General features: G+C 33.6%; 1 protein-coding gene across 1 annotated transcript in view; it reads left to right on the top strand.

Moving 5' to 3' along the window:
• The window catches only part of GFRAL (GDNF family receptor alpha like), a 99,180-nt gene that overhangs the window by 23,568 nt on the left and 55,122 nt on the right, over positions 1-20,490 (top strand). Inside the window, exons 2-4 of the mRNA XM_012441649.2 lie at positions 13,099-13,269; positions 15,178-15,223; positions 19,286-19,420. Coding sequence (XP_012297072.2) covers positions 15,202-15,223; positions 19,286-19,420 — 157 coding nt within the window. The 5' untranslated portion in view covers positions 13,099-13,269; positions 15,178-15,201. The remainder of the gene's footprint in view (positions 1-13,098; positions 13,270-15,177; positions 15,224-19,285; positions 19,421-20,490) is intronic.

The raw sequence follows: 20,490 nt of genomic DNA, 5'->3' as shown, positions 1-20,490 counted from the left end.
CTTCATTTCTTCATTTCCTATTTAGATGCTTTTGTTTTCTTGCCTAATAGTTTTGACAAGGCCCTCCAGCACCATGTTGAACATAACTGATGAAAACATACATCCTTGTCTTGCTCCTGATATTAAAGAAAAGGCCTTTAACTTTTCACCCCTGAGTATGATGTTCACTGTAGGCTTGTTATATATGGCCTTTATTGTGTTGAGAAACATTCCTTCTATACCTGATTTTCCAAAGTTTATCATGAAAGGATGTTAAATTTTTTCAAATGCTTGTTCTTCATCTATTGAGTTGACAATATTGTTTTTATTCTTCTGTTACTATGGTGAATCACATTTAAAATTTTTTTTTTACTTCTGTAAATTTATTTTGTGATAGATAGAAAATCGCATCTGCAGACTTAGAAGCAGAGTGAATCTAAAAAAAAACTATTTATAATTATTATGAGTACATAATAGGTATATATTTTCATGGGGTACATGCGGTGTTCTGATACAGGCATATGATGTGTAACAATCATGTCAGTGTACTTGGAGTATCCATTACCTCAAGAATTTATCATTTCTTTAATTAGGAAATTTCAATTTTATTCTTCTAGTTATTTAAAATATACAAAGAATTATTATTGACCGTAGTCACCCTGTTGTGCTATCAAATACTAGATCTTATTCATTTTATCTAACTATATTTTTGGATCCCTTAACAATCCTCACCTGATTTGCATATGTTAAGCCATTCTTTCATCGCAGGGATAAATTCCATTTGACCATGATGAATGATTCTTTTAATGTACTGTTGAGTATAGTTTTTAGTATTTTGTTGAGGATTTTTGCATCCATAATCATCAGTAATATTGGCCTGTAATTTTCTTTTCTGGTAGTGTCATAGTCTGGCTTTGGTCTCAGGCTAATGTTGGCCTTATGAAATGACTGTGGATGTATTTCCTTCTCTTCAGTTTTTTAAAGAGTTTGAAAATAATTGGTATTAGTTCTTCTTTAAAGTTGGGTAGAATTAATTTATGAAAATATATTTTACTGGGTTTTTCCTTCATAGCAGACTTTTCATCACTGATTTAATTTCCTTGCTCATTACTGTTCTGTTTATATTTCTGTTCTTCATGATTCAGTCTTGGAAGGTTATGTATCAGAGTATTTATCCATTTCTTCTCCGTTGTTCAATTTGTTTGCATATAATTGTTCACAGTAGTCTCATGATCCTTTGCATTTTTGTATTATCGATTGTGATGTCTTTTTTCATTTCTGATTTAGTTTATTTGAACTATCTCTATTTTTTCTTAGTTAATGTAGCTAAGTTTTGTCAATCTTATTTGCCTTTTTGGAAGACCAACTCTGAGCTTTACTGATCTCTTGTATTGTTTTCCTAATTTCTATTTCATTAATTTTTGCTCTGAAATGTTTCCTGTCTTCCACTAACTTTAGCCTTAGTTTGTTCTTCTTTTACTAATTCCTTGAGAGGTAACATTAAGGTGTTTATTTAAGATCTCTCTCTCTCTGGCTGTCTCTTTCGATGTGGGCATTTAGTGTTACAAACTTTCCTCTTAGAACTGCTTTTACTGAATCCCATAAGTTTTAGTATGCTGTCTTCATTTTTGTTTTTCTCTAAATATTTTTAAATTTATTCTTTGACTCAATAGTTTTTCAGGAGCATGTTGTGTAATTTCTATATATTTGATAATTTTTCTTGGTTCCTCCTGTTATTGATTTCTAGTTTCATATCATTGTGATTGAGAAAGATACTTGATATGATGTTGATCTTCTTATATTTGTTAAGACAGTTTTTGTGGTCTATCAATTGATTTATCCTAGAGAATGTTACATATATCCTTGAGAAGAAGGTATATTTTGTTGTTATTGGATGAAATTTTCTGTATATGCCTGTTAACTCCATTGGTATAAGTATAGTTCAAATCTAATGTATTCTTACTAATTTTTTGTCTAGATAATAGTTCTGTTGTTGGAAGCAGGATATTAAAATTACTTACTATTATTGTGCTGCATTTATGTCTCTTTTCATATCTCTTAACCTTTGATTTATAAATTTAGGTACTTCAGTGTTGGGTGCATATATATTTACAGTTGTTATATTATCTTGATTCATTGATCTCTTCATTACAATATACTGACCTTGCAGTTTTTTTTTTTTTTTAACCTAAAGTCTATTTGGTGTAAATTAAGTGTAGCTACCCCTGTTCTCTTTTATTTGCCTGGGACATCCTTTTCCATCCCTTCAGTTTCAACCTGTGAGTGTCCTTTAAGGTAAGGTGAGTCTTCTGTAGGCTCATATAGTTGGACCTTGTTTGGTATGTATCATGATACTGTATGTCTTTTGACTACAGAATTTAATCCATTAATCTTTAAAATAATTATTGAAGTAGACACAGTGGCTCACGCTTGTAATCCCAGCACTTTGGGAGGCCAAGGTGTGCAGATCATGAGGTAAAGAGATTGAGACCATCCTGGCCAACATAGTGAAACCCCATGTCTACTAAAAATACAAAAAAAAAAAAAAATTAGCTGGGCATGGTGGTGCATGCCTGTAGTCCCAGCTACTTGGGAGGCTGAGGCAGGAGAATTGCTTGAAATTGGAAAATGGAAGTTGCAGTGAGCCAGGATCACACCTGCACTCCAGCCTGGTGATAGATTGAGACCCCTTCTCAAAAAACAAAACAAACAAACAAACAAAAAAGTAATTATTGAAAGATGAGAACTTGCTACTTCCATTTTGCTGTTTTTAAGTTGTTTTCTAGATCCTATTTTTTTCCTTATCTCGTTTCTTTATTTGTGATTTGATTGCTTTTTGTAGTAATATATTTTGAATTTTTCAAAATCTTTTGTGTATCTATTATAGGATCATCCTTTGTGGTTACATAAATAATCTTATAACTATAACACGCTATGCTAAGTTGATAATAACCTAAGTTTGATCACTTACACAAAGTCTATACTTTTATTCCCCCTCCTAAATTTTATGTTTTTGATACGATTCTTTACATCATTTTATAATATGTATATGTAACAAATTATTGTAGTTGTTTCCAATAATTTTGCCTTTTAACATTTATACTAGAGAAATCCTTGATTTGTTCACCATCATTACAATATTAGAATGTTTTGGATTGGAAAAATGTCATCATTTTTACAGTGAGTTTTATACTTTCATATGTTTTTCATGTTTCTATTTCACATCCTTTTCCTTCAGCTTGAAGAACACCCTTTAGCATTTCTTATAACACAGGTCTAATGGTGATAAGCTCAGCCTTTGTTTCTCTGAGAAAGTCTTTAACACCCTTTCATACTATTTAAAGACACATTTGCTAGGTATACTATTCTTGATTGACAGGGTTTTGTTCTTTTTTTTTTAGAATTTTAAATAAATTATCCCACTTCCTTGAGTTTTCAAGGTTAATGCTGAGAAATTTGCTGATAGTTTTATCAGCGTTCTCTTATATGTGACAATTCAGTTTTCCTTTGCTGCTTTCTATACTCTCTCTTTGACGGTTTTGTTATGATGTGGCTTGGTATGGGTTTCTTTTTTAAAACATTTTAGATTCGGGGGTATAAATGCGGATTTGTTGCAAGGGCATATTGTGTGATGTTGGGCTTTTGTTGATTCCGCCACTCAAGTAGTGAACATAGTATCTAATAGGAAGTTGTTTTCTTTGTTTGTTTTGTTTCTTTATCTCTTGGACTTTATCCTCCTTTTCCATTTTTTGAGCATGCAGTATATATGGTTTCTGTATTTATGTCTGTGTGTACCCAGTGTTTAGCTCCTACTTATGTGTAAGAACATTCAATATTTGGTTTTCTGTTTCTGTGTTAATTTGCTTAGCATAATAGCTTCCAGTAGTTCATAGTTCATCCATGTTGCTGAAAAAGATATAATTTTGTTCTTTTTTTTAATGGCTTCACAGTATTTAATGAAGTATATGTACTTGGTGTAAATTTCTTTGGATTTATTTTATTTGGTGTTCTTTTGGATTTCAGTATCTGTCTATTTTCTTCCCCAGTATTGGGAAATTTTCTGCCATTATTTTTTGAATATGTTCTGTGCTTGTCTCTCTCTTCTTCTCCATACCTATAATGTGTATATTGTTCTGATTGAGGGTGTCAATGTGTCTCTTAATATGTGTTCATTCTTTCTCATTCTTTTTCCTTTTTCATCCTCAGATTGGATGTTTTCCAGTGACTTGTCTTTGAGTTCACTGATATTTTCTTCTTCTTAATCTAGTTTGCTGGTTAACCTTTCTGTGGATTTTTTCAGGTTAGTTTAATATTCTTCAGCTCTATGATTTGATTGTTACCTTTTTATACTTTCTCTTTGTTGAAGTTCTGTTTGTTTTTGCGTTTCTCTGTGGACCTTAGTGAGAGTTATCATAATCATTATTTTAAATTCTCTGTTACATAAATTACATCTCATCCATTCACTTGGGTCAATTCCTGTACACTTATTTTGCTCTTTTATTTGGAATATATATTTCTTGTTTCTTTAGTTACCTTGACTCTGTGTTGTTTTCTGCACATTAGACGAGACAGCTGCCTTTCCCAGTCTTTCAAAACAGGACTTGTGTAGAAGAAAAATATCACCGGTCCATTTGACAAAAAATTTTAATGTGCCTCTCAAAGCTTTATGTTTGTCCAGGTCGCTGTTTCTGTTATTGGTAGCTTACAGGAGATTGAGATATGCCATGTCCTATCAGTTGTCTGTGACCAGTAAAATAGAAGCCAGACTTTCAAAATGTAGACAGAAAAATGCAAGCATGAGATGTGTGATCCAGTTCCTTCTATCCTCATGTTGAAGTTGGGTGCAGGTGTTAGTTCACCACTCTCTCCTCACGAAGTCAGGGAGAGGCTCTATGGAAATTGCCTGTATTAGTGTTAAGGCTGCACTTTTTGATTCCGGGAAGATAGCTTTTGGAAGTGTGCCCATTCTTTGTCTACCTCTTTGTTATCTGTGATCCAGAGAAAGTTAGGAAGGCAAAACTCCACCATTCCCAAACAGGCTGTTAAGAATTTAGTCCCTTGGGTAGGAGCTATAGAAGTTGTGACACTTAATTTGTGAACAAACTCTTTTTAAGAATAGGTAGACTATAAAAGAATAGGAAGAATAAATAGAAGTATAGAAGTTGTGACACTTGGTGTGTGCACAAACTCTTTTTAGGGAAAACAGGCTGGGGGCATACCAAGCTCCTGCTCAGACTTCCTGAAAGCTGTTAGTCTGCCTCTTAGCTCTGCGATGCAAACTAGAGGTTAAGTTGTCTAGTTGTCACTGAATGGGTGTGCAGTAACCTGCTAGAGAAAAAAAATATCTATTTCCCTAGTCTTTCCTACTCTTAGATCCGGAAGTTTTGGGATCTTGTATTTCCGGTAAATGCTATAAAAGTTAGAGCATTTTGTGGGTGAACACACTCCTTCTAGAGAGAATTGGGAGAGCTAGAATTATTGCTGAGTTGAGCTGGATGTTAGTTAGAAACTAGATTGTGAAGTAGCCACTAGGAGAGTATGCTGTAAACCTCTTCCAGGAGAAACAGGTAGTAGCATTTTTGGAGCCCATCTCTGTACTAATTTACAGGATTAAAGCTCCTGAAAAAGTGCTTGTACACACACATAAAACTGCCACATTTTCCTGTGGTCTAGATAAACTTGTGTATGCCTAATTCTCTCTAACTCCCAGAGTTGGTGAATTAGAGCCAAACTGTTGGGCACCTTATAATAGGGGTGCTATATGTAAGGTCCCAATTCTCTCCACAGGGAGAATCTAGTGTTAGTGATTCCAATTCTATGGTAAAATTCTTGAAAGGGAGTCCATGTTCAAGTACACCTCAGATTTGTATACCCATTTGAAGTACATGTTTGAGGTTTTTTTTGTTTGTTTTTTACTTTTTTGAGACAGAGTCTCATTCTGTCACCCAGGCTAGAGTGCAATGGTAAGACCTTGGCTCACTGCAGCCTCCACCTCCTGGGTTCAAGCTATTCTCCTGCTTCAGCCTCTCGAGTAGCTGTAACTACAGGCACTCACCACCATACCAAGCTAATTTTTGTATTTTTGGTAGAGACAGGGTTTCATCATGTTGTCCAGTCTGGTCTTGAACTCCTGGAGTCAAGCAATCCACCTGCCTTGGCCTCCCAAAGTGCAGGGATTGCAGGTGTGAGCCACTGCACACGGCCATGCATGTTTTCTCTCTTGCCTGGTAGGCCTGGGTCTCTCAAATTATTTCTGAATTTCTCTCAGAAGGAATTAATCAAGATGTTCATTATGTGCGTTTGTGAGTATGGGAGTGCCAGGAGCTTCCTAGTCTGCCATGTTGCTGACATCAGTCTAAGGAAAACAATTTATAAAAAGTTCAAAAAATAATTGTAGATACATCTGAGTGTCTTAAATATGAATACTTTTATTTTTCAAATGCTATATATGTGTACCAGAACTTTACAATGGAAAAATTATTTTGAAAAGGAAAAGATTATTACAACATCTATAGATCTGTTTTCAACAGCCTTAGCAACTTATTAACAATCCTTGTATGTTACTGTCAGACATTTCCCCCATGGAATGTCCAGATCCCCTTTCCAATGCATTATTGAGAGAGCTGGCCTTACAAAATTGCCCAATCTGGAATACAGCAGGACCATACACTACCCCCATTCAATCATCTCTCTGAAAGACAATATTGGCAATGTCTGACCACAATTCAAAGGTTACTACCTCTTATAATAAAAGGACTAAAACATATTAAATTTGAGTATAAATGTGTAATGTTTTGAGGTGATCTGGTATGATGTAGGTTTTCCTTCATTTAGTGCTAACCTTGCTGGATCAGCAGGTACATAATATCTTTTCACATTGATAATTAGAATGTGCAGTAGACTCTAATAGTTACATAAAATGGGAAACAGAGAACAGCAAATAAGTTAAGGAAGTTTAAATGGATTAAGAATGCTTTTAATACTTGGTGTTAATTATGGTCTTACAGATGTAACAAAATTTCTGAAAATCTTACCCAACTAATAGAGTAACACAATCATCAACAAAACACAACCCTGGAGAGTTGCTCAATTTTAGTTGAAAGGAGATACCACTGTCTCAGGCAAGTTAGACTGATATGATTGAGTATATTATTTTTTGCAAAAAAGCAAGAATGTGACATATACTTCCTTATGAAAAGTGATACATGGGGATTATTCTAACCTGATACCATTAAATATTCAGATTACATAGAATAAATTATGGGACCAATCCCCTTTAAATATTTTTAACCCCCATTTTGATGTTAGCATACCTACATTAAGATACTGGCTAGCATTTACCTTTTTTAGTAAGTAAATAAATTCACAATATCAATAATACTTCCATTTATATGTCCTTCAAAACCAGTGAGGACGAAGACACAACATACCAGAATCTCTGGGACACATTTAAAGCAGTGTCTAGAGGTAAATTTATAGCAATAAATGCCCACATTAGAAGCAAGGAAAGATCTAAAAGTGACACTCTATAGTCAAAATTGAAAGAGCTAAAGGAGCAAGATCAAAAAAATTCAAAAGCTAGCAGAAGACAAGAAATAACTAAGATCAAAGCAGAACTGAAGCAGATAAAGACACAGAAAACCCTGCAAAAAATCAATAAATTCAGGAGCTGGTTTTTTTCGAAAAGATCAACAAATTAAACAGAAGTACTGCTAGACTAATAGAAAAGAGAAGAATTGAATAGATGCAATAAAAAATGATAAAGGAGCTATCACTGCTGATTCCACAGAAATACAAACTACCATCAGAGATTACTACAAACCACTCTAAGCAAATAAACCAGTAAATCTGGAAGAAATGGATAAATTCCTGGACACTCACACCTTCTCAAGACTAAACCAAGAAGAAGTTGAATCCCTTAATAGACCAATAACAAGGTCTAAAGTTGAGGCAGCAATTAATAGTCTATCAACCAAAAAAAGTCCAGGACTACACAGGTTGACAGCAGAATTCTACCAGATGTGCAAAGAGGAGCAGGTACCGTTCCTGTTGAAACTATTCTGAGTAATACAAAAAGACAGAATCCTCCCTAACTCATTTTATGAGACCAACATCATCCTGATACCACAACCTGGCAGAGACACAACTAAAAAAGAAAACTTCTGGTCAATATCCATGATGAACGTCAATGCAAAAATCTTCAATAAAATACTGGCAAACCGAATGCAACAAAACATCAGTAAGCTTATCCCTCATGATCAAGTAGGCTTGATCCCTGGGATGCAAGGCTGGTTCAACATACGCAAATCTATAAGCATAATCCATCACATAAACAGAACCAAAGACAAAAAACACATGATCATCTCAACAGATGTAGAAAATGTCTTCAACAAAATTCAACAGCTCTTCATACTAAAAACTCTCAATAAACTAGCTCTTGTTGGAATGTATCTCAAAACAATAAAAGCTATTTACGACAAACCCATATTCAATATCATACTGAATGGGCAAAAACTGGAGGCATTCTCTTTGAAAACCAGCACTAGACAAGGATGCCCTCTCTCACCATTCCTGTTCAATATAGTACTGGAAGTTCTAGCCAGAGCAATCAGGCAAGAAAAAGAAATAAAGGGTATTAATCTAGAAAAAGAGGAAGTCAAATTGTCTCTATTTGCAGATGACATGATTGTATATTTAGAAGACCCCATTGTCTCTGCCCAAAATCTCCTGAAACTGATAAGCAACTTCAGCAAAGTCTCAGGATACAAAATCAATGTGCAAAAATCACAAGCATTCCTATACATCAATAACAGACAGAGAGCCAAATCAAGAGTGAACTCCCATTCACAATTACTACAAAGAGGATAAAATACCTAGGAATACAACTAACAAAGGATGTGAAGGACCTCTTCATAGAGAACTACAAACCACTGCTCAAGGAAATAAGAGAGGACAAAAACAGATGGGAAAACATTCCATGCTCCTGGTTTGGAAGAATCAATATCATGAAAATGGCCATATTGCCCAAAGTAATTTACAGATTCAACACTATCCCCAGCAAGCTGGCATCAACCTTCTTTACAGAACTGGAAAAAAACACTTTAAACTTCATATGGAACCAAAAGAGAACCCACATAGCCAAGACAATCCTAAGCAAAAAGAACAAAGCTGAAGGCATCATGCTACCTGACTTCAAACTACACTACAAGGCTACAGTAATCAAAACAGCATGATACTTGTACTGAAACAGAGATATAGACCAATGGAACAGAACAGAGGACTCGGAAGTAACACCACACATCTACAATCATCTGATCTTTGACAAACCTGACAAAAACAAGCAATGGAGAAAGGATTCCCTGTTTAATAAATGGTGTTGAGAAAACTGTCTAGCCATGTGCAGAAAACTGATACTGGGCCACTTCCTTACACCTTACACTAAAATTAACTCCAGATAGATTAAAGATTTAAACATAAGACCTCGCACCATAAAAACCCTAGGAAAAAAACTTAGCAAAACCATTCAGGACATAGGCATAGGCAAGGACTTCATGACTAAAACACCAAAAGCAATGTCAACAAAAGCCAAAATAGACAAATGGGATCTCATTAAACAAAGAGCTTCTGCACAGCAAAAGAAACTATCAGTAGAATGAACCAGCAACCAACAGAATGGGAAAAAAATTTTGTAATCTGCCCATCTGACAAAGAGATAATATCCAGAATCTACAAAGAACTAAAACAGATTTACAAGAAAAAAAGAAACCCACTCAAAAGTGGGTGAAAGATATGAATAGACAATTTTCAAAAGAAGACATTTATGAAGCTGACAAACATATGAAAAAATTCTCATCATCACTGGTCATTAGGGAAATGCAAGTCAAAACCACGTTGAGATACCATCTCACACCAATTAGAATGGCGATCATTAAAAAATCTAGAGACAACAGATGCTGGAGAGGATATAGAGAAATAGAAACACTTTTACACTGTTAGTGAGAGTGTAAACTAGTTCAACTGCTGTGGAAGACAGTATGGCACTTCCTTAGGGACCTAGAAATAGAAATTCCACTTGACCCAGCAATCCCATTGCTAGATATATATCCAAAGGATTATAAATCATTCTGTTATAAAGACACATGTGCAAGTATGTTCATAGAAGCACTGTTTACAATAGCAAAGACCTGGAACCAACCCAAATGCCCATAGAGGATATACTGGACAAGAAAAATGTGTCACATATACACCATGGAATACTATGCAGCCATAAAAAACGATGAGTTCATGTCTTTTGTAGGGACATGGATGAATCTGGAAACCATCATTCTGAGCAAACTGACACAAGAACAGAAAACCAAACACCGCATGTTCTCACTCATAGGCGGGAGTTGAACAATGAGAACACATGGGAACATGGAGGGGAACATCACATACTGGGGTCTGTTGGGAGTGGGGGACTAGAGCAGGGACAGCGGAGGGTGGGGAGGTTGGGGAGGGATAATATTGGGAGAAATGCCTGATGTAGGTGATGGGGGGATGGAGACAGCAAACCACCATGGCACGTGTATGCCTATGCAACAGTCCTGCAAGATCTGGCCATGTACCCTAGAACTTAAAGTACAATATATAAATAAATAATAAATGAATCCATTCTTTTTTTACTACTAGATTGAGGGCCAGACCTTACACAGTAATAGTCTTCTAAGGCAATCTTATTTTTTGGAGCTGTTTTGGTTCTCTTGTAGACAGCCAGCCTATCTTACCAAATGATGACATGACCTAAAGGAATGACTGTTTAATCATAATTTTTAACTTCTTCAATGAATTGGATGATTTTGTATATAGAGCATTGAATCATGAGTCTTGTGCCTTGATAAATGGTGTCAACCAACACCAAATCACACAAACCAAAAGTTCATTTCTCCTTCTCCTCAACCCACTCCCACTATCTCAAATGGTCACCAGATCCTGTAAATTTTAATTTCTTAAATTTCTTGGATCTACTATTTTCTCTGCATCATTATACTACTTTTGGTTCAGGCCTTGCCATGTCTCTCCCCTAAACTACTGACACAGCCTTATGACAGGCAGTTTGCTTTGTTTCCAAACCATCTTCCAATTTTTGCTCAAGCAAAATTGCTCAAGCAATTTTTCAAAACCCAATCAGGTTACTCCCTTCTGAAACTCACCAAAAGCTTCTCTTTCTTCTGTTAAACTCTAGTCTTCTTGGTAAAGCATAAAAGGCCACCCATAATTAGCACTTATCTTTTCCTCTTCATTCACTGAGTCTTAGTAATGTTAGTCCATCTGAAGTTCCCAGAACAAACCTCAGAGTCTTGCCTCCTTGAGGTTTCTTAGCTTCTGCCAATTTTTGTTGCCCTGTCCTTCCATTCCTGGCCACATCTCATCACGTTGTTAGTGAGGAGCTTGATGGGCAAGTTATGGTGACATAAGTATACCTAATAACAATACTATAATATATTGTTAGGCATACTTATGTTATACCTTATAATATTATATAATATTACTAGGTATACTTATGTATAATAATAATTATTATTATTTGGTGAGGACCTCCAGTAAAAAACAAGTGTTGGTTTTTTTTAATTTCTCAAAAAAATACTGCATCATGTTTATTTTTATTACTCAATGTCTTAGAACTCTATTTATAGGTCTTTTAGCCAAGAAACTCATGACCACATGTATGTCTTCTTTTCAGAAGTGTCAATTTTAGGTTGACTAGATCTGAACAGATTCCTCCAGACAGTGGTATCCTGCAAAAGTTTTAAGTAGGCAAATACAGTGGTAATGCAAATGTGACTGGGTAGAGTAGAGGGTCATTGAACAAAAGATTTAAACAATTTTATGTGACAAAACGAAATGCCTTTTAATATGAAGTTTTTTTCACTGATTTATCATAGAGTTTTAACAATTTTTCTTTTTTTTATCTTTTTATATGTAGCTTAATTTGCATCCTAGTGTATCCGATTCATGAAACTAGGGTCTATTCCTCATTTTTGTTTTTGTAGAGTCTTCGATGCAATAGTCTTTTAGTAAATTCTGCTGTCTTTTGACAAGGTGTGAGGTCCAGTGCATTTAACTGTCATAAGAATTATACCTTAGATTTAAAAAATTATTAAAAAGCAGTTACATAAATTCAGGGGATTTTGAATTAGAATTTCAGAGGCTTTGGATGCCTCAGTAGCAGCTTGGATGTGATGGCAAAACCCAATAAGTAGAGCTTACGACTAATCATGAAAATTCCCACCAGAGCAACGGTACTTTCTTTTATTGTGTTTATGTATTACAACATTTTACTTGAAACATAGAATAAATTTTAAAATCAGGCACAAATAATTAGAAATTACTGAAATCGATGATTCTCTCTCTAGAGTGTTGTGATTCAATAGCAACTTTCATTAAAATAATTGAGAGTATTATTTTCAGTGATATTAAATTGGGATTTATTAATCTGAGGTGTCTATAATTTGCCTGGCGTAAAATTGTGTTATCTTTTTACTAAACTCGTTGAAATTCAGTACTTCCTGTGCTATCTTTGTCACTAATAGAAATTACATTTATTTTTATATGACACTGTATTTGTGGAAGTTCTCTCAAATTAGGATCTATGATAATCACTTCACTGAAATTACAGTATTTTTAGACTCACTTGGATCTTGATATTGACTTCTGCAATAGGGAAGCATATATATTACTTATCACAAATTTAAAACGTATTTTGACAAGTACATTTTAACATACTTAATTTCCTTTGTAATCTTTAAAAAATTTTTGCCCTTAAAATATTATTCTGAGAAGGATTCTATACGCAAAGAAGATGAATGGCATAATGCACAGGCATTAACTGGTAACACAGCTGATATTATTTCATATTGGAAAAGCAGCTATATGCCCACAAGTGCTTTCTATATTTATAAGTTATAAACCTCAGCAGCTGTATTTGTTTGGCAAAGATTAGCACCATTCACTCTGTGTATTACTTCACTCTAGAAAGGAGTGCATTCTGTATCACCTTCCTTGAACAGAAAATTGTTATGTTATTCTCTTCATTTGTTTCATAAGTTTATTTTTTTTGTGTTTGTTCTTCTTTAAACTCAGCACTTAGATGCTTTACTACGCATGTGGCTTTTGGTGCCCCAAGATCCCTTCAGCTGCTTCTTCTAATACCAGAATTTTCCTTCATGATGCGCCCCTTCTGCACCATCAGTTTCTGGTTCTGAATAGGACCAACTCCACCTACAACCCTGTATCTGTGATACTGGACATAAGGTAAGTTTCTTTTGTAAAACTGATGGGCACTTGACACATCTAGAACTGATGTGACTTAATTCTGCAACTTTAATAAGCAAAGAATAACACTTTCTACTCTGCTTTCTAAGAGAGAAGGCTGTTAGCCAAAGGCTTGACAGTCATCTTCCCACCAGAAGGAAAGAACATTTGTGGAATGAAACTGGTAGAGAAAAAAGCAGCTAAGAGACAGGAGGAAACAAACAACATAGACCCAGAAGAAACAGTTTAAAACACGGCTGAAATTAATTCTTCCCCTGGACTCTTCAATTATGGTAGTAATCAACTCTGTCTCTAGCTTAAGTCCTTTTAATGTAGAGATTAGTTTGTGGCCAGCATTGGAGTGATTTCTCCAGCTTGGTTTAAAATCTGTTCCAGCCTGAGGAGTCGAGGGAAAATCATCTGTTTAGGGGTCTCTACCTTGGATCTGAGTCTTGTTGTGAATATCTTTGATGGTTGCCAATAAAAGTTTTTCTTCCTCATTTTAAAAATTAACAATAAAGTTTTAAATCAGTAAAAAAATAAAAAGTTGGCTTATATCAAGAAGAACAATTATCTTGGTAGACGTCATTAGAGAAGTTTAGCCACTCAGTCCCTTGAAAAGAAGAAAAGACGGATTAGTTTTATGATATTATAATTCTTCTGTTAGGTAATAATTAAGCCAGTGGATGTAATTTTTTTTGTGATGTAAGCCCCTCATATACATAATTTATATTACAGCAAACATTAATATGATCAATACATTTTACAGAGGAGTGAATAACTTCCAATGTTAAGTCACTTATCTTAGATCTATAGAGAAAAACATTGTTGTAATTTTTGTTTGTTGGACTCTAGAATCTGTGTTCTTTTCATTATGCTTGCTGAAAACAAAATGTACTATAACTTCTCTACTAGTTTAAAATAAACATGAACAGTATGCAATCAAAAACTCAATTGTGTAACTGCATTAATACCTCTCTCCCATCCCTGTATCTTCTTACTTTCTTGCTGAAGTAGCATTTTATATCTTTTAAGCATTTATTATAGAAAGGTCTTCAGGTGATTTAAAAATAGAAGTCTCATGAAACCCCAGGGGAGGTAATGTGCTGTAGGTTTACTTGAGGAAGGGCATATCCAAATTAATACATAAGATAAATAAGTCCCTCCTGAAACTAGGAAAAAAAATAGTTGTCAAGTGATGAACACAAATGTGGATGATTATCCTTCCAGTGGAACACAGAATTGCTGCATCACTGGAAAGAGTAAATTTTTTTTTACACTGTAGCTGTATTTGGAGGATATGAGATACTATAGCTGAAGTGGCATAATTTTTAAGCATACTGGGATTTGTGGCACATGTAATACAACATTCCCTGTTTGGGAAGTAGCTTCCCAGTATGTATGATGTATATCAGGCTAATTCTAGTAGAACTTGAATTTCGCATACATTTTCCAGGGCTACTATGCCTTTCTGCTTTTCCATACCCTCAAATGACATGAAATTGCCTTAATGAGGCTAATTAAAAATGTGGAAACTGAGTATGCTTGTGTCTTTGAAAATTTTGGGTCATATTTGGGAGGCTTTTAAGTAGCGTAATATTTTAGTTAAAGAGTATCTTTTTTATGAATGTGCAGATTATGTATCATTTCTTTTAGTATTTAGCTGATGGGCTTTCTTAGAGGCATAATATCCTAATATCCAAGACCAGCACACTCAGGAGAATAATTGGATTTGAATATAATTAGAATAGTCACAGCTTAGGAAACATTGGTGAGGAAATGATGACGTAGGAAGCTGACTTGAACTGGTAATGGTTTTAGGAAGCACACAGAGATGCTGACGCCTTATTCTGGACAGTTACTGTTAAGAAAGTTGTCGGAAGAAACACATCTGCCTTTTTTTTCCAGGTAAACAGCCGTGAGTTGTCCAGAATGATAGTGCTCATTTTCTTGGGTAAGTGAAGGGTGCTTCTGGTTTATCTGAATTACTAATAATACTAATTCTTTGTAAACTGAACACCATCATGCTTAAACTTAACAGCAGCTTATAATATGAAGTACCAAGTACATTACAGATTTATACTTTAACATGATTTATTCCTCTTGCAAAAATGTACACTCACTTTTACTTATTTCTAACTCTATAGATAATGCAGAATGTGAAAACTGCATTAATCTCTCAGATGGTTTCTGTGTATAAAGTGACCCAATGATTTTGAGCTATTTATTAGGATTAATGGGATTCACACATGTGTTAAAACCTTTTAGAAATAAAACCTTCCAGTATCTGTTTACAAGTTATAAGATGAAAAATTTCTCACTATTATCTATTTTATTTATTTGCTTTGAAATTAAATAAAAATAAGACTAATTTAAACCATTCAATTTCCTACAGTGTTAATATTTGCTAACAGTCATTTAGTGGAGTGAAACAACTTAACATTATATCAAAATGCTTCATATTTTGATTAATTTTTATAAACTAGAGCTGAAGCGTGAACTTTTTCTCTTTTATTGGATCCTATGAATGTATTATAAGATGTTGATGAAAAATAACTTATTTTTATTTAATGCAGAATCCATGAAAATCTATTTGCTAGATGTGTGACTGGAGAATATTTTATATCTTCTTTACCATTTGGTAGAATCTATAAACTGAATTCAGAAAAGAAATAATTGCAAATCTTAGCTGGATAGTAATTTTAAACATATGCCATTTTATGTTTAAGCTGGCATATACATGATGAATAAAGGCATAATTGTGGGCAAGAAAGCAAAGCAGTTTACTTTAAATTGTGTTGAACGTAAATGGAGAGTCAAATCAAGTCAAGGAAACTTAAGAAGGAGAGAAATCCCTTCTATATTTTCAGTTTGTCTTTGGTTTAAGTAATAGTTTTCCATTATTCCAGAATTTTGCTTTTGTACTTATTCCTAATATATTTTCTTATTTTTGTAAAGATTTTGAATATTTATTTACTTTTTTTGTTGTAAAGAGAAATATAGGAAACTTTAATTTTTACAGATCAGTCAGCAATATAATGAAGCTCACAAAATACATTATAGACTCATTATGACCATAGTTGAAAAGGCAATGGCCTCTTATTTTCATCTTTTATTTCTAAATTAACTTGACACCAGGTTTCGTGAAGGAAGGAAATAATTTCTTAACATTGTTAGAACTAAAATTTTTCTATTTGATAGGTTGTATCAACATTTCCCGTATTATACTCTTTAGAATGCTTGTCAACATTATCTAAATGAGTCTTATAATGAGGAAAATATCTGTTGGCAAAGAAATGTGGAAAACGATGAACTTTAAAAACTGAGAGCATTTAATAGGACAATGAACCCTATACTTATTTAAAATAGTGATAAAATTTGCAGCACTATCCATCTTAATAATTTTAAAATAGAAATTATTTTTCATTGAGCATTTCAGGAGAATTCTTTTAAAAATCCTAGGTTAAATACAAAACCACAAATCATAGGAATGAATAAGACAGATTTTGGAAAGGTAAATTTATATTTTTAATTCCTGTGGAGCAAATCATTGAGGTGGTTTTCTTATCTGATTCAATATTTTGTCTGAGTAGAAAGTGCAAAAAATCCTATAAAATAATCAATTAAGTAGCTTATTAAAAAAACAAAAATGTGAAAGGAAATAAAACATATTTGGGAAAAATAACATGTAGAATTTCTAAGTGATCATTACTCTGAAGTACTGATGAAGTTTTGATGATATATCCAGAAGATTATCACTTATAAGATGCTTGAGGGAGCTTTTCACAAGATATAATGATTAATGGCAAATAAAATACCATTTTCTTATAAGTTGAGTTTATGACTTCAAATTCCTATTTCTGCCTTTTTGGAAAACTGGATTTGGCAAAGTAACTTTGGACTAGGATCAAAAGGGTCCTCTTTTTCTGTTTCTCGGCTTGCCAACTAAGGAAAACAAGGGCTTGACTAAATGAGGTTGCCCATGAACACAAGAGAAAACAGAAAGCTGATGTGTCCATTTCCACTCCAGCCCTCAGCAAGAAAAATGTTACCAAGCTACACCCATGGGCCTAATCTCCAAATGCAGTGACCCAGCAAGTAGTACACATGGTCCAATCAGTTGTCTTGGATTCTTCTTATAAGATGAGATTTGGGAAGAGGTAATATTTAAAAAGAAAAAGATTTTAAGGCCTTACTTGAAGTCTATCACTCTACATTGTCACAGGTGATTCATAATTAACAACAGCATTTAAAAATTCAAATAGTTTGGCTCTTAGTTATAGCTGGACTCTCTTTATGACAGTTACTATAACTGTCTCTGTAACACAATTGCGATCTCCATATTTTTTTCTATTAATTGATTTGGCTAGTGTCACTTAATATGTTTGCAGAGTCAATTTGACTAACTTGTATAACATATTAAATTAACATTGCTATTTTCTTGATTGTTTTTAGAAAACTTGCTGAAACCATTTCTCTTCTAGCAAAAATAACTTGTAAATATCTGGAAGGTCTTATTTTTAGATGTTATCAGTTATTTATATATCTTATATATAAACAACTAATAAGTTGGATATAAGTCAGTATACATGTATTGGATACTCATAGGTCATCATTGTGTTTGGTGGTGAAAATACAGTTATAAATTATCCTTAATGTCTGCCCGGGTAAAGCTGTGCAGTACGGTGGTGGAGATAAGCACGTGAATATACACACTGCAGAACAGTAACTTCTGTAATTGGGGGATACCCACGGTTCTAGTAAAATGGATTAAAGATGTCAAATTCAATTTGAGTATGGAAAAAGGGGAGTATGGAATTCAGGTAATGTTTCCTGAAAATAGATAATGATTGTGTTCAGATTTAAACAACAAAAAGGATTATTCCAGAAGAAAAAGAAAGGGAATACTTAACAGGGACCAGACGGTAAGTATGCGGCATGGATCATTTGGGAAACAATAAATGCTTGAGGCCTTCCAGATTGCACATGGTGAGGAATATGAGAGCCCTGTTATGAGAAATCATTTAAAGGATATAAACAGAAAACTGGCAACACTAGAATAGTGCATTAGGTAGATCAGGAGTCATAACTTACTTGAATAATGTTCTGAATAAGATTCAAACTGGAGATGAACTGGCTAATAAGTTAAAAAATGCTCAAAGTGAAAGTCAACCAAATTTAGCAACAACGAATATGGGAGAGTGAAGTTGAGGATGGAAAACAGTCTATCACAAAACCAAGATTTCTATTTGCTTATGTTAATTGTGGCATGAATTGTAGATGAAGTAGAGTGGTCTACAGCAGAACAAGGATGATGAAGACCCTGTTAAAGTGTTTCTGAAACATTCAGGTAGAGATAACAATTACATATCTGACTGGAGCACTGGAAGTACTGAGATTGAATTACACATTTGAGAATCATCAGACTAAAGATTTTACTTCCAACCCTAAGAGTACTTGGAATTTTCTGCAGATAATATATAAAATGAAAATAGAAAAGGTCCGATAAGAGAACCTAAGCTAAAATTACGCTTTACCAGAAGAATGAAATGATCTGGGAAGAATTTTAGCTGTGGACAGAAAATACAAGGTAGATAAATATCAAGAGAACAAGAAGGCTGGACTGCCAAAGGAAGAGTTTCAAAAACAAAAAGTCAGCAAAATGCTCAATGGTGACATAAAGTCTTAAAACCTTTAAGTTGGATTTTAAAGGAGTAGAGGCATTTTTTAAGAGTAGTTTTAATGGAACAATAGTAATAAAAATAAATTATAAGTTAAGAATAAAGAGATGATGAGAAGGTAAAATGAAGAAATTTAAATTATTCATTTAAAAATCATAAGGACAAATATAGATCTACAGCTAAAGAGGAGGTTAAGATTATTCTGACAATCAATAATTTCACTACATGTTAGTTTCCATAATTCTGCTCTTTATCATTAATAACCTAGACTTGAAGAAAATGGATGCCATGCTGACATTACAAACTTGTTTTTGTTGTTGTTATTGTAATTCAAGCTGTGGGCCTAAGCTTGGAAAATGAATACACTTCCCAAAGCAATAATTGCACATATTTAAGACAACAATGCTTACGTGACACAAACGGATGTAAGCATGCTTGGAGAATAATGGAAGATGCCTGCAGTGATTCAGGTAAACAAGTCACTAAAAATACACTCAAATGATTTATTTTTATGAAAATAAAAATAACATTTGATATTTTGTCATTATCCTAGGCACTAAGGTTTTCTCTAAGTATCTTACTCAATCTTGACATCCAATCGATTCACTTTTAATTATGTATTAGCAAATTTAATTACAAAATGATTTTCTTAATTACTAATGGGCTTTAATTACTGATACTGAGAGCAGTGTTATTCAAGATTTCAGATATTTTCTTACCTCTCTCACCATCTATAATTCTACAATTTTATGCATGCTTCTCAGAACCATGGCAGCATTTTTTCAAACGAAAGATTATTTTGATTATATGTCATGATAAAATAGAGAAAATGAAAGTTTCTATAATAATAATTGTGTATTTGTCCATGTATAATGTACATTTTATATTCTTGAAACATATATACAGTATTTTCAATTCTATGTCAAGAACAAGTAAAACTATGGTTTTGGTTTTTAACTTGTCCTACCTTACAAACGTTTGAGGGGAGGTTCAAGAATTGAGAATGTGAAGATTGGAGAGTGACTGATATTTTCTTAAAAAGAAAAAATATATATATTTTGAATATTCAAATAGATAAATAAGCATTGAATGGGAGCATTGTAATAAAACTCCTTTTATTAAAAGCAAATAGAATAAACTGACTATGGTAGAACATAGTTTATACAGTAGAACACTGTTATGCAGTATAAGTTCAAAGGCATAATTTATTTGCTCAAAGTAACAACTTTAAGATGAGGACAGAGGATGACAGAAATAATTTATTTGTTTTGATGATTAAACTTCTTGCTACATTTTATAAGGCAGTTTAAAATATGTTGTCAAAGTATTATATTTAGTTGTCACAAATTGTAACTTATTTATTAATTTTAGTGTACAAATAGCAAGTTGTTTGCAGCAATATTTGCATAATTATTTTATGTATAAAGCTGAAATATACATATTCTCAAAGGTACAATTGAAATAAACTCAAGTAGTTTTAGTCAGAATAATAAAAGAAAATTTGCAGGTAGAGGAATATATATTTTTAAATTAATGCTGA

This window comes from Aotus nancymaae, unplaced genomic scaffold (genome assembly GCF_030222135.1).
Source record: "Aotus nancymaae isolate 86718 unplaced genomic scaffold, 86718_ANA_hifiasm-v0.15.2.pri h1tg000040l, whole genome shotgun sequence".
NCBI classification, from domain to species: domain Eukaryota; kingdom Metazoa; phylum Chordata; class Mammalia; order Primates; family Aotidae; genus Aotus; species Aotus nancymaae.
The sequence above is the reverse complement of the archived record's forward strand: the minus strand, read 5'-3'. Positions and strand labels throughout refer to the sequence as shown.